Here is a 16,123-nt window from a genome sequence, read left to right on the forward strand (position 1 = left end):
AGTAGATGTAGTTGTTATAGGTAGTGGTTTGCCATTTTCTGGCTTTATGGTTCCGATTCAGTGTGTTTATTATCTTCAACAGCCAAAATCCTGCAGGGGATCATGTGTTTCGTTTGATGTGTTCTGTCTGTGTGTGTCTGTCCACAGCTAATCTGACACAAGACTTTTTCTGCACATTTATGACTGTTTGCTCACATGATTGCGGTGATTCAAAATATTAGAAAACCTGTTTGTTTACTGTTTTGAGCATCATTGATTGCTAAATCCTCACGTCTCTTAAAAGATCAAAATTGACTTTAATAGCAAAATATATGTAAGGCATTTTGCTAAAAACTCAATTTGAACCAGAGCATCTGCCAATTAATTCCATACTTAATAGAAGATCTAGCGTGATACCATATACCCAGCCACTGTAGTCAACATCTCGAGTGACTTGGGCAACACCCCAATTTGCTTACGAGGGTTGATCCAATGAAAATTGTAAACATTGAGACCTGTGGAGTTCCAAGTGCGTGAGGACAATGTTTTGGAAAGGACATGTGATGTTAAAGTGTGTCAAAGCACTTTAAAAGTCAGAGAGTAAAATTCAGGTGATTGAATCCTTTAACGCTAGAGACATACCAGAATAATATTTTAATGGGCCAACACTATTTGCCAAATAAAAGTGGTAAGCAAGTGGTTTTATTATGTCTCATAAGATGCTTCTCATAAGAAGATTTTTGCCACATGTAATCATGGCACAATAGGAGCCAATAGATTGCTTTTGCTATTTATTTTTCAGAACTGGTGAGCTCATGGTGATGAGGGCCACAATTAATCATACTTTTCTCATTGAAAAAAAAGTCCTCATGCTGAATATAAACTTGCAGTAGCATGGTGGACTAGCACTTTGCATTGATCCTCTTGTTATAGAAAGTGCAATCACAGTAATGCTTGTTATATCAGAGAGGGTGTTACTCACACGAGGGAATGCTTTTCCATTTTGAGTTGGTTCAAAACCCTTTTTTTTACTTTACATTTTGTTTTCTGAAGGTTCATTTTTGATCATGTTTTTTCTTCATTACCACTGCCATCATTTCATCAAAGCATCATCTATAATATCCTGAATGTTATTCATATTATAGTTGAAATATTATTTATGTCATACACATTTTTAGTCTCAGTGTTTTGTGTCTCATTGTTTTCATCATCTCTTTGTGTTCTGTTAGCACTGAGCTGTGCACATCTTTTTTTTATTTTTTATGTTTTAGGATCAAAGAAGAACCAAAGCCTCAGCCGGCACAGTAAGTGAACTGCATTACCCAGTGCTAGGCTTTGACACTTCTTCCTGTCAGTTGGTGCTGTGTGCTTCATGTGGCTTTCTCCTCTTTGTCTGGGAGGAAAACGAAATGAATGTCACTAATGTCATGGAAAGCTGTGGTAGCACATTAATTGCACAATTTTTAAAGCTTTACATAAGTCTCATTGACCCGATTTTTTGTTCAGTGCTTGACGCTAAACAGCAGACTTCCATGACATCAATGACGACAGCTTTTCCTTTCTACCAGCTTTATCATAGCCAGGCCCCCAAAACCCTTTCCCCTTGTCCCTGGTTTTTAGCTGGCTGCCCTTTCTCATCCTCTGCACTCTGAGTGGCTGGTGCAGCCTTGTAATCCAATCACAAATGTAGACTAGAAACGCCACATGTAGCTGCATTTTGACAACACCCACCTGTAGGCTTATCCAGTTTGATAACCTGACCCTTACTGCACACCATGCTGGAATAAATGACTCCTGTTACCCTCAGCTGAGCGTTTGATGCAGCTCTCATTTCCATTGGCTGTAAAGCTTTCCTGCTTCTTCTCTCCTTCCCTCGACTCAAAGTCTATCATCTTTCTTTCTTTTTCTATCTTTCTCTCCACTTCTGACACTGTGTCTGGTTGTCAATGTTCCACTAATCGCCGCTCTGCCCGTGTCCCGACCTTCTCCTCTTTCTGCGCTGGTTGTAGTGAATGTCCCTGCTATTGTTCACTTCCTAGAATCTGAGCTTCTTCCAAAAAAACCCAACAACGTTCCAAGATAGATTGTTTTCTCCCATGATAACTCATTGCGACGTTCCAGTCACACTTTGCTTATTTGAACAGGTGGTTTCCCTTTAGTGGGATCACTGAGCTGGTAAATAACGTCCTTCAGCCCCAGCAAAAGTCCCAAAATGACAAGGAGCCAGAGCCAGACGCGTAAGTAATAGTGCAGACGCCTTCTGATCTCCTTACAGCAGGCACAAACATACAGTGGTAATCCCAGGAGCTGGACGCACAGTATGTTTGACCTGAGTCGATATTGATACACAATTTCTCAGTGTGTTTGTAAAAGCAAGAGAGGAATGTGGGAGTGGTGTCCCATGATGGTATAGCTTTGAGAGGTTCTATCACTACTAATATATTAAAGTCATGAAGAAAAAAAGTATTTTAGGTCATTTGCTCACAGATAATTCTGCAAGAATAATCCAGATGATGAAAAAGAAACAAAAGTGAAAGAAATAGATCAATACTTTTACATAGGCCCTACCATCAATTAAAGGAAAAAAAGGTGGGGAAAAAAGAAGAAAACTAAGCTAACATCAATTAAATAAATGCACCTAAAAAGATATAACAACAAGAAGGAAAAGAAAGCAGAAAAACTAACATATCACTAGACAAAAAATAAAGAAATGCAAAACTGAGGGAAAAAAGGAGAAATCAATTACTTAATGTGATGGCAATTTAAAAAGAAAAAAATCAAACTATAATTAATTTTGGATAGGAGAAGTTAAAAAAAAAAACATTTTTAGATATACATATTTATCACTAGATCTATGTCGCACACTGTTGGGTGTTTAGGGAATAGTGAATGAATAAACGGGAGTGATTTTGGACACAGGCATTATGACTTGTATTAGTACAAATAACACAACAGCTGTAGCTAATTATCTATTAATTAGCTATGTATATCACTTTGGAACAGGCCCAATTAAGGGAAATTATTATTGTAATTAATTACACCTGTGCTTTTCCTGCATTAACAAGTCACAATAGAGTAACAGTAGTCTTAAGAAGATGCAGGCTGGAGTAAATGGAAGTAAGTTTGAATTTACCCCAAATACTTTGCAAAATTGTTCCAAACTTATATATGTTTTTATTGTTGTAAAGTTTTCCTTAACTTAAATGTATAGCATGGCTAAGTGTAATGTAAACGCTTGGACAGTAGAGCAGCTAGCAAGCTAAACACAGATATTTGTGGAAGAGTGTGGTGAGCTAACGAGTGCAGCAAAAATGTAACATTACACTTGTGTTGACTGCGTCTGTTTGTGTGTAAATAGGCACTTTTTGGCTAGCTTGTAAGACATAACGTATTGTCAGGGTTTTGGGTATGTTTTAATTATATTTTATCGTTGACGTTATGCCCAGTGGCTGCTATTAACTTAAGTTAGCTTTAAGTTAAGAGCTAGTAAGCTTTCTCACACAACGTTACAGCGGTGAAATATAACTTTTGCTAGGTACATTTGCACCTCGTTATATTGTTTTTTGCACACTACTACATGTATTTGATACTTACTGTCTCTGCTATAAGTTACTATTTGCAACATAGGATATGCTACTGCTAAAATGCTACATTGACTCCACAGCTCCAACATTAAAATGCTCTTGCACGAAGGCTACTTAATATTGAAAGCAGACACAATAATACAGTTATTCTATAATAATTCTATTCTTTGAATTCAATTCTTTTGAATTTTGAATTCTTCTATTACTTTTTATACTTTAAGTTCATTATGCCCTTTTCACAGCAGCCATTTGACACGTCATTGCAGTGTGTGGTGTAATTAATAACATAAATTATGGCCCTGTTCCATTTAGGTGGGCCATGCCTGGCATTGGGCATGTTGGCTCAATGGAATGTCTGTGAAACACTTAATGGTGCGGTACCATTATTAAATATAATCAATTAGTCCTGTGTTACCCTGCAATGACATAGTAAAAGGGCTGTTTGATGACGGCCTATACTTTTTCTATGTATATTCAACTAACTTTTTTAAATGTAGGTATTACTTTAACTAAGGTAAAATATTTGAGTTATTTTTCTTATTATTTCTCTAGCTATAACGGTTGTGAAGTGCTTAAAACATAAACACAACCTGAACGTCATCAGTTTCACTTGTCTTTGTTGGAAGAAAGTGCATTTAATACACACACACACACACACACACACACACACACACACACACACACACACACACACACACACACACACACACACACACACACACACACACACACACACACACCACAAAGCCCGTTAACACACTGTCATGTCTATGCCCTCGGTGCCAACATGGGATGATAGAGGAGATAAAATGGAGCTCAGACAGTGTGCAGTTTGTGGCACAAGTGGAACTCTAGGAGCTTGTAGAGAGCATGTAGTTGACCCTCGCTGCTGTTGGGTCTGTAATATGTCCAAGAGAGATTCTCAGGTTACTGGCTGTGTGTAGCTGCTTTGGTGCGGCCCAGAGGTAAGAGAGCTCCGTTACGCAAGCCTGGGGTGGGACAATGAGCAGCGTATGATTACTCGTCAGCAGTGTCACCTACATTTGACCGTGTTTGACCGAATAAGCAAACCCTCTCTGGAATAGGCACTGTGTACCAGATGCCTGCAGCTACTTGAATCTACTCTTACTCCATGTTTAGCTTTTGTTTTTATCGTCATGGTTGTTAACTCTTTTATTGGATTTTATTTATTTTCTGTATTCAATTTTGCTTCTTTGAAATCTGTCTTAGTTGGCAGGTTAGAATAAACATATTTAAAATTATAAACAAACCTGTGATATTTAACCTGTGAAAATGGCTTTTAAAAATGGCTTTTTATCACCCCCATTTAGCCCCCCAAAGAGGTGATTGAGCTTTAGAAAAGTGACCGGATATAGAGAAAGGGAGAGGTAATCATTGGTTATCTTTAACAGCTCTTCTCACTGACCTTGTCTGTCAATAGAGCAGTTTGGCCTGTAGCGGCCTGGGATCGAGCTCATGTCTCTGTAAATGTTTGAGTGTAACGGGAGATTAAGAGAGAATAAAACAAGATTGTCTGTAGTCTTCTTTCCGTGATCCTCTGAGACAGTGGCTTTGCCTCTTGTATCAGAGTCTTCATCACTCTGTTATCTGGCCCTCTGTCAGTAAATGAGATTTGGTGTGATCTGTTAAACAAGGCTACATACTAATCTCTGCTTGGTAAACACACAAAGGCTGTGACACAATTAGCCCTTTAATCCCTCAGTGGGTACAACAGGGGGGCATTCCAATGGCACTCTATCTAATGTTTAGATGGCATTGAGACTTGCTCACACAACCACACACACAGATGGTCTTCAGGTAGTGTGTGGCCCCTACATTTGGGCCTGAATGGTCTGGTTGTGGGTAAAGGAAGCACGTTTATCTCAAACCCAGAGCTGTATGTGGTAAAAGGATACCGTTGCTCAATTATTCACAAGTGCTAATGAATGTTGCAGGGGATATGTGGGTCGAAACCAATTCTAATCGCCATATTATGAAGTCAGCCCAGTGTTTAGTTTCCAAGGAGACGCTCAATTGACATGTGTCATACAAAATGCATGTGAAGAGTTCATGCAGGTTTTTTTAGTAGCCTCTCTGGACTTGTTAGGAGTTAAGGATCTACTGTATAAGATCAGGTTTACTGTATCATTAGGAGGCCATCTATAGGACACAAGTAGTAACACAAGTAGAAACTTCACAGACAAATGATTAATGGAGGATGAGCTATTGTGTGTATTGCAAAATATTTCCAGTAGATATATTATAATTGTTCGTATTGATAATGTCATTATCCAACTGTATGGCCCTAGGATGTGCTCTGTCTACCCTTACAACAGTCGTGATATAGAAACACAGGTGCAAATGATTCATTTAATGCATGGGAACTTGAGAAAGTGGAATTAAGTGATGTTCCTAAACTTGCAAAGTAAATTTGATCCCTCCCACCCCCCCACCCCGTTGTGGGAGGGGTGCAGTATCAAAGTAGCCACTCCGCTTTGAGGATTCTGAGGTCATGGTGTCTGATTTACCTTTCAAAATCTCACACTGCACAAGTCCAAGGTTTTATCAGTTAGTCAGTCGGTATAAGAGTTTATTGTCTCGGTAAATGTGGTTTTGTCTGGACTGAAGACATAAATCAGACTGGTTGCAAGGAAGGATAGTTCTGGTGCACAAACATTGTTACCTAAGTCACAAAATAACCTTATTTTTCTAAAATCTAATTAATTTGTGTACCTACTGTGGTAAATGGAAATTAAGATCCCACTCTTGCAAAAAATGCGTATTGTGTTTTTTTGCTATCAAGTTTTTTAAAATTAGATTTTTTTTGCAGCATCTTCTTTCATCACAATAATCACAATATTTTGAGTAGTAATCCTGTATTTAGATATGTATGGCCAGATTCTTCTAACACAGGCATAATATGTAACATTAGTCAGCTATATACTTCCCTATACAAAGAAGCAATACAAATCATATAATAGAATCATATACAAACATGTATTTGTCAGGTTACAAACCTTATCTATTTTTCCTAACCTTTGTCCTTCCCATTGGCTTACAGGAAGTTGCACCAGCAGTTTGAATCGTATAAGGACCAGGTCAAGAAGATGGGGGAGGAGACTAAGCCGGTTCAGGACCTGAAGAGCGAAGCCCCAACCTGCGGGATATGCCACAAAACCAAGTTTGCCGATGGCTGTGGCCACCTCTGTTCATATTGCCAAACGAAATTCTGTGCTCGGTGCGGAGGACGAGTGTCTCTGCGGTCAAAGAAGGTAACACTGGCTTGCATACACGGTACTCCATTTATAAGGACACACACACACACACACACACACACACACACACACACACACACACACACACACACACACACACACACACACACACACACACACACACACACACACATATACAGATGTCCCACCCTCGGGCAGATTTCTCCCTATGTTACTATTTTAAATCCAAGGTTATGAAACATTGCAGCGGAATCTTAATCTGGGAATAGAGCCAGCGGTGTCTTTAATGGCAACTAATGTTTTCCAGATTAACAACATCTACGGCAGTCAGAGACTCTCTGCATGACATGCCTTTATGCTTACTCTATTCTCTTATGTGTTCATTCACAGCTCTAGATTTCTTATTCATGTTTACTGTACATTAGAGTTATGATATTTCACCACTGGAGGGAACTGTTCCTCCTTTTTGTTTCCCATAAAGGACCCTCATGGCTGGTATTGTATAATGTGGCACTCCAGTGCCTAACTAACCTCTGTAAAATCCTCCCCACAGACTAAGCCAAAGCTTTTAGTATTAGACTGCTTAAATTTGAATCATGAGCTTGAGCGTTTTTTATGCAATGCCATCCAATCCTCTGCTGTTGAGTATGTGACAGTACTACCAGGACCTACTAATGCCACTCACAATCTCTCCCCCCTTCTTTGCTGCCCTGTCCCCTCTGTCTCCCTCTTTCTTTCTTTCTGCTGCATTCCTGCTCTCATGGAATTGCAACAGGAGGACAAAGTGGTTAGCAAATCATTTTCTGTGTTTCTTTGGACTGTGTCTAAACACACACATTGTTCATGAAATGATGTGATATGTTTATATACACATTCAGCAGCCAAGAATGACATAAAAAAAACAAACTAGTGATTAGTGTCTGACTGGGAGTCTACCATTTTATGCTGGAATAAACTCTGAATAAACATTATATACAATTAAAATCATAAAAGTAATACTCAGACTGTAAAAACAGTAATATATAATATATTTTGTGTGAAAAATGAACCCTGAAGGTGTCATCTAGGTTTGAGTTTGAAGCCTTTATTGCTCTGAAATAGATTGTTGGTCACCAGACATGCAATCTATAAGGAAAGAAATGATGGTGTTGCAATATTGGAAACTGTGGCATCCAGCATTTCAAGCATCTGCTGCAAAGGCTTTCTTTTTTAGTCCTCTAAGTTTATCCAAGAGCAAAACTAAATACCAAAACTAAATTGGATCATTATTGGGATCATAATTATTTGTCACTTTTCACTTTCAATCACACTCACAATAATTTGGATTATTATCCCTTATTTATATCGCTTTTTAATAATACTTTCTCCAACAAAGAGTTGAGGGAAGTAGTTTTTTTAACCAAACAATTATTAGCAAGCAAGGGTTTTGATCTCCAATCACTAAGGATTGTAAAGGAAATCCCACAACAAGTAGGAACATCCCAATTCAATGATATCATGGAGTCTTACATGTGTCTATCGAGCAATATCGTTTAGAAAAATAAAAATATAATGACTGATTGAATACCCTTGGGAATCATCTATATCTTTTATGCAATATTTGTTTAGTTAGTAGCAAAAAGACGGATGAACATTTCAGGGGGGTCTAATTATTGTCGTTGTTCATGTAGGATATAAATTAGCAATAGCTGTATTATCTGCTATAGGTGTTACCTGTCAAACGGTAACTAAACAGCTTGCTGTATAAGCCACGCTGGAGGGAAGAACATAGCAGCAGGTTTGATCCACACAGCGGAGCAGCAGGAACACTGGGAGAGACCTCTGCACTGCTGCTCCCTCCATTGCCAAGACCCCAGTTGTACAGGCTGCCATTGTTCGCTGGAAATAATAGCTAGGGGATCGGTTACTTGTTGTACAGATGGTGTTGAGTAATAACAGTGGCAGCAGGCTGGCGACTGACAGTCAGGGCATTGGCAGAGGAGCCCTGGAATGTGCTACTAAGGCAATGCCAGCTATTTACCTGGTGGTACCCCAGGCTCCTGGCACTGGAGGTCTATTCACTATTAAGACAGGGGACACTGATGTATAGTTTTGTATACAACATACTGCAAAAGAAGATGCAGGAGTAAACATTCCATCTCAGTCCAGAAGATCCACTACACTGTCTCTCAGTTTGGCAACACTACCATAATTAAAATATTTTTGCAGATATGGCTTCAGAAAGTCCAATATATTGGTATTCGTAGACGTGTCATTAACAGGAAAGCAGATGCATGTATAGCAGGATACAGAGGTTTAGATGTGGGGTACTTCAGTAGTCATGCAGTCATATGTACAGTCTGGTTTCCTTGGTTCTGCTTACAGAGTCCGGTGTCTTCTTGCTGACAGCAGATATAGGGAGTGAACAGGGTCAGCATGGGCCAGTAAAGCAGTGTTGTCTTTTAGCTGAGATAGAGAGAACCTCAACCCTATTCGGAAATGCAACGGTTACAGCAGCTGTGAGCAAAAAGACAAAGACAGTAAGCAAAACCCCTATACAATACAAGAAATAGTGCCACAATATATATGTTATAAGCCTATGGAGAGATATACAGAGAAATAACCTAAATCTTTTTTTTTTTATCGACTCATGGTAAGATGTTGGACATGACCTTGATCATTTTTGCCGACCTCGATATTGACCCTCAATATTGAGTATGTGTTGCGTAAGAATGTCATCACCATGATGCCAGAATAAACCACAGGCTTTTCCCCTCCATTACAAGACTAGCGCATTGCACAGACATTGTGCATTTTATCAACCCAGATGTCAACATATTGTTTGGCTGTCATTATGTTATCATTATGTCAGTAGTGTATAGTGGTTTTAAAATGTTTTATGCTAGCTGAACAAAATTAGCCAAACCAGCTAACTACACAGGGCATTCATTGTGAGTTTGTGATACACAGTACTCTACAAGGACTACTGTGATATTGATTGTTGCTGATTTGTTTTATGTGTTCATCCCTGGAGTGGCAAATGGACAGAAGCTTTGATTACTCTGCCACATTTTAGTGTCCCAAACCAGCTAGTCTGAAATCTTGTGTGTCAGTGAAAGAGGTGGCAGTGGTGAAACCTGCCCTTTTTCCATCCGTCTACTCTTTCCCTCTCTCACAGATGGTGACAACAGTGGCGAGAGAGATCTTGTTCTGCGAAACACCATTGAATATTTACAAGTCTCTATGTCTGCGACCGGTAGCACAGCGATGGCACACTGGAATATGATATAGAGGGACTGAGAGTTAAACAGCCCCTAAAGGAGTGTAAGCTCTGACCAAAATGACTCACAGCTCTGCTTAGTAATGTAAGGTAATGTTTAGATGAATCTACTACTTATTTGATTTCCCTATGCCTTATCACAACAAGCTGAATAATTGATATAAAAAAGCTGATAGAATACGTATGTTGATAACAATCACTGCTGCACCTACTGGCTTACAGCCTCTACAGTGGATTCTTGAAAAAACAAAGTGTGACACTTTGGAGGTAAACATACAAAATCCCTTTGGTATAGATAAAATGTGTGTCCGTGTTGGAAATGAGCTTACACTTTCTAACATGAAAATATTCCAAGGCCTTTTTTACCCAAATATGCGGGAGAATAATTCCTAAAGCAAGTGAGCACAGCTTTTTCAAATGTTGTGACCCAATTACTCCATGGTACTGCAGTTGTGTGACAACATAAAGAAAACTGGGCTCCCTAACCATGGCGATGGCGGCAGCTGGGTTGTGTTTCTAATGAAGCCAAATGAGGGCACTCGATGCACAGGCTGGGTTGGGAATGGCTTAGTGAGACTGTTACCGCTCACAGGAAAGCAGTGCAGCCAGCCGTCTGCGTAGTCGCGCTGCTCCTCTCTGTGTCGGGCTGTGGAGCTGGACGCGCCGCATATGTAATGAGCTCTCAACTCGGGGAGCACAGAGGAACTCATACAGCGGTGCTGGGAAACAGCGTGATTTGACGCGTTACCGCTCGGCTCCTTCTTACTGACATTGAGGATTGTTTTGCACGGTTGGATGGATACAGAGTAATGATTGTAGATTTGAAATCCGTTATTCATTCAGTTAAATTGACCTCTGTGGATACTGATATTTCTCCGTTTAGAGAGACTAAGACGGAGACTGCGTTTGATTTGTTGGAACGGATATCGTCCGTTGAGTCCCCGGTGTAACCTTCACGGTGTTTCCAGCAGTCGTTGTCCGGCAGGCAGGCAGGCAGGAAGGCAGCCTGTTGTGTGGACGGGAGCTGTCCGCGGTGCTGAAGGTCGGCTGCTTATTCCTTATTTCCAGGAGATGCGGACAGTCGTCGCTACATTTTAAGGACTAGAAAACGGCGATTTTTTTTTTGGCACAGTGATTCCCCTCAACGGCACCATGGGTAAGCCGAGTTAGCATGAAGCTGCGACTGCATCGTGTTTTTACCGGTCGTCTTGTTTGTCAGAAATGTGACCATTTCACCACTGGGTGAATGTGTGCTGCTGTAATTTCTCCTGGAAAACACGCCCGCAAACGATTTAGCATGCGCAATTTTGAAGATCATATCAATGTAATATTTTGCAGACTTACATTTTTGGGCCAAAAATGAGATATTGTTTTAATGAGGGGACTTAATGTCTGTTTAAATGTGTTTAACACATGTTGTTCTATCTTAGTAATGGTGAAGGGGATGTGTGTCTGACACCATTCCTGTGTGAAATCGTTGGATTCATGCACTATTCCCTCCTCTTCCTCATTTCTCTGAACTTCAAACAAGGAACATAAATATTCATCAAGTCTATTATTATTTCTGGCGTGCACACTAAAATTAGAAGCTCATTAAAATGTAATTCACCACGTGCAGTCAGCGTTGGAGCATGTGAATGTAGGCGCTCCCATTTCATTCTCATTGGCAGCCAAATGAATCACACCAAAATGGTGTTAACTTTTATTCTGGAAAATTGCCCTCTGGAGAAACAAAATATTTTAATTCATTTATTTGGATTTAGTTTATGCAGAACTGTGCACATAATACAAAAAAACGCATATATATATGCGTTTTTTTTTGTCAATATTAAGATATATATATATATTAATATTTATAGATAGTTACATCTCTGTTGATTATCCTTATGAGTTGACCTACATATGCATTCTGATGTTTGTCATTGCAGCTCATCACACTTGAGTTGCCAGGCGCTGTGGCAGTAATTTGCGAAGGAGTGTTATCATATCTTTACCTGTGTGCTTAAACTGGAGCCAGTCCAGAGCAGAATGTACTGAGGAAAACTCCACTCCCTGAACAATGAGTCTTTAATGAGCGCTTCAGTTCACCTCAGTTCAGCGAAGGGGAGAAACACTAAAGCAATTTGATACCTATGACAGGTTATTTACTGCCACATCAATATTGCAGCATGAGCCATCTCCAGTCCTTAGTTTCCTGGTATTTCTGCCTTCATTAGATAGCTTACAAGACAATTCAATAAAATGGCATTCCTGGATGCAATCAAAACAGGGTAAACGGTCAATTCCAAAATCAAATGAATACAGGTGTATTGGCAATAACACAGGCCTTCTGTTTAAACAGCCTCTCATATACTGTTATGAATGAACGTATGTCAAATAATTAAATGCATAACATATCATTCATTACTTTAAACTTTGAAACTGGCTTTCCATTTGAGCACTATGCCTGCAAGGATAGTGCTGATTCACTCTGGAGCCGAGAGTGTTAAGTAATGTTGCAGTGCAGTTTAATGGCCACAAGAGAGAGCTCAGTTCTCCCTCTTACTGCAAATCTATGTGGCTTGTATACGTGTGCATGACTCCCCCAGGAATTTTTTGAATGGAGCAAGCAAACTTGTAAAGTACATTGCTGAAGGAAAGATATTATTTTTTAGAAAGTTATGGGTAGCATAATTCATTTATAAAGTAGGGCTAGTCACAACAAAATACGCCGTTTTGTCAAAATCTTAACTGCAATGCATGAATGTTTTAGTAATAGATATATATTGTATTTACTGGCAAAAATAGCCTGTCCTTCAGTAGCTTTAGTATCTGTTGTTTTTTGCTATTCTCAGTCTTCTAAGCAAACCCACAAACATTATTTTGGAAGGCTGTATTTTTCTTGTATCACTGAAAACACCCTGGGTGTGAAGAGAAAGTATTAGAAAGGAAATTATTTATTGATCCCACGGCCCCGGTTGTTTGTTTCCCTTAATTCAGTGCCTCAGTAAACAGCCTATAGCACATTTAATAGAGTGTATATCTTTCTGCTGGTGTTTGAAACGTGTGGTGGTGCTAGGTTTTAGCTTTCTATTTTTAGCTGCAGGTTCAATGACTATGAAATGTGCAAACACAGGGAGAAATGGCCCTGCCCCAGGGCCGCAGCCCCCAACCCCCTGCCTGCGCTCAGCCGTGAAGATTTAAGCCGAAGGGGTGTGTGTGTGTGTGTGTGTGTGTGTGTGTGTGTGTGTGTGTGTGTGTGTGTGTGTGTGTGTGTGAGTGTGAGTGTGTGTGTGTGTGTGTGTGTGTGTGTGTGTTGAGAGACTTGGGCAGAATGGCTGCAGTGAATGTGAACATACCTCTGGCTGTTACAGCTGCTTGACCTGTGTGTATGTGTGTGTACTATCGTGCATACATGCATCTGTTGTGGGCTATTAGGGAATGAGGGCCACTACAGTTTCCTGTCAGTGCGGATTGACCTCACACTGCTTTAGCCTGCTTTCCTGTTTCAGCCTCATGCTGTATGATGTATATTTCTGAAACATATCAGGTGGGTTACAGCATTGTGGTTATTCATAAGATCTGACATCTGGAGATTTTATTCTTTCATTTAAAATAACATTTCATAATACTTAAGACAATTTCAACCTAGATGTTGTCACAGCCTAGAAGAAACGTGTTATTATTCCACATGCTTCTCTGTCAGTTGAAAACACTCTTTACCCTCCTGGGCCCACATGACTTTAAAAAAATCACTTTTGATATCTCAAATGCAGTTTCTGTAGTTCATGTAATGTTTTGGACAAATGAGGATTTAGCCCAGCAGTGACATTAACCTAACCTCTTCCTGTCTTGTTAGTATAAGTCCAAGAGGCACAATGTGCTCAAATACTGGACCCATGCACATTTTTGTTGTCTTATGAGATAAAACATACGAAATGTGCAGTCCAGGGCTGAGAATGTAGTGAAATATTACTGGCAGACAGGAGATGTGCACAGCAGCTAACTCTATGTTAATTGCAGTTTGCAGGGGTAAATATGTAGGTCATAGGCTGCAGTTTTCTGTGAAAGAACTGGGCCGCTGGAGAGAGAAGAGCAGATTTTAGTAATTAACTACCGATGGTACATCATCTGTTTTATGAATAGAGCGCAAATGAAATGAAATGCTTGTAACATTTGATTAATACTAATGATGACTATTTTAAGATAACATTCCTCCAACTGAAATGGTTCATTTAGAAATAAAATAAGTATGCTTTTTTATGCGTTACCACTAGGTGCAGAAGAAGAACATTTTGTTTGCTTCTGATTGTCCTTTCCATGTGATAATTCCATTTGGAGATATTTCCCCCAGATTTCCTTTTAATTAGAGGTGATGTCAAGTAAAACACACTGTGTGCACTGTCTAACATGTGTACTGTAAGTGTGTAACTTCCAGGTAGTTGATTAGTAGGGACAAAAATGGCCTCTGTGGCTCCTGGGTCCTAGATGCTGACTGATGGTTCAGAGCAAAGCTCTGAACTTGACCCCGGTTAAAGAGGCAGTCATGGCCTCACTGGCTACTCTCCTCTGGGAGACATAAAGCACAATTTGTAGCCTCTCTTCTTCCATTGTGTGTCAGCACAGTTATAGCCCATCTGTAACACTGATGGCTGTTTGGCGATATCCCATAGGCCAGGAGATGATGTGTGATTGTGAAGCCTTTTTGCATTACATTCTAAAAGTTAAATACTTCATTATCGCTAGTAAGTTTTAAGATGACTACCACATCTATAGAACATTTTAGATGCTTCCTGTGTTTCCATGCTCTGTTGCAGATTAAGAAAGCACAGAGCCTTTGCAGTGATCATTGCCTGTCTATGTTATAGAGTCAGTGTAAATCTTCATGGCCTTGCAAACCTCAGTTTCTCTTTGTCTGCTGCCTTCTACGTATTTTTGTCAGTATTATGTCAAAGCAGTGTGAACTTTGAATAGGCATGGGATCATTACGGTTATGACAACTATTATCCTGGCCAAAATAATTAAAACAAATTCACCTCGACCAATTTAATGTGAGTGTTTTCATCCCCATTAGGCCGTAAAATCCTTTATCTTCTTAACCCTTCTATTTTGTTTTTCACCTGTAAATGCGCACATATGGATCACTGATTCCTAATACCAATTATATCTTCCTATTCACATAACTACTGAGTACCCACACCCTGTACTTGTTTCTGCTATCTCCCGCTGTCAGTCTGAAGAGATCACAGATAGCTTGGAGCTTCACAAGGAGGTTGTAATGGGTGGTAGTTTGTGAAATCCCTCAAATTTGTGTACAGGCGCCTGTTGCGACCAACGAGTAAGTCCCTAGTTCAGTGACAAGGACATGATCTCCCACAGACTTCTCCCCCATCAGCATGTGTGATGTAATTCAATTTGATAACTGATTTTTCTTCTTCTCCACCCATTCACCCCAAAAATAATTCTTGTTTTGTTTGTGTTTGTGCAAAGACTTATGGTGTGCTACAGGTTTCTAGCCCCTGTGATCGTTTGTTGGGTTTCTCCCACCGCAGTTATTACTCTCTATCAGCCAGAGCTTCTGCTCCAGCAAGTCCCTGAGATAAGCAGTTGTGGTTTAGGCTTTTGGCTACAAATCCAGCCTTTGAACAACTGCAGCCTCTAACTGCACACACCAGCACAGTTTAGTTCAGTTAATCTAGAAATAACACATCAGTCAATTCTTATTTGATTCAAGGCTTACGGAAAAAAAGACGATCCACAGTCCCACTGATGGTGAGGCAGCATTCAGAGCTCGCTCGCACTAATAACAGTAATGCACTGACTCAGCACTGGGACTGTAAAGGCAGGGAGTGGGTGGGGGTGATGGCGAGGGGCCGCAGTAGCTCTTGGCCGCCCAACTGGCCGTCTGGTCTGTCAATCATTTAGCTGGCTTGTAGTCCTTTCAAACACACTTAGATCTGCCCTTTCTTTACTAGACAGATGCGGTCATGTGGCTCAGGCATGAGTGAGGTTAAGGTTTTGTTTTTGTTTTTTACCAAATAACAATAAATACAAATAAACCATATCAAGTCGAGACAGCATGCTTA

General features: G+C 40.0%; 1 protein-coding gene across 1 annotated transcript in view; it reads left to right on the plus strand.

The window, feature by feature from the left end:
- Positions 1-16,123, plus strand: part of rims2a (regulating synaptic membrane exocytosis 2a) — a 138,050-nt gene that overhangs the window by 23,986 nt on the left and 97,941 nt on the right. The window contains exons 2-5 of the mRNA XM_063879377.1: positions 1,251-1,283; positions 2,124-2,216; positions 6,625-6,835; positions 7,575-7,586. Coding sequence (XP_063735447.1) covers positions 1,251-1,283; positions 2,124-2,216; positions 6,625-6,835; positions 7,575-7,586 — 349 coding nt within the window. The remainder of the gene's footprint in view (positions 1-1,250; positions 1,284-2,123; positions 2,217-6,624; positions 6,836-7,574; positions 7,587-16,123) is intronic.

The sequence above is a fragment of the Eleginops maclovinus genome, chromosome 3, assembly GCF_036324505.1.
Source record: "Eleginops maclovinus isolate JMC-PN-2008 ecotype Puerto Natales chromosome 3, JC_Emac_rtc_rv5, whole genome shotgun sequence".
NCBI classification, from domain to species: domain Eukaryota; kingdom Metazoa; phylum Chordata; class Actinopteri; order Perciformes; family Eleginopidae; genus Eleginops; species Eleginops maclovinus.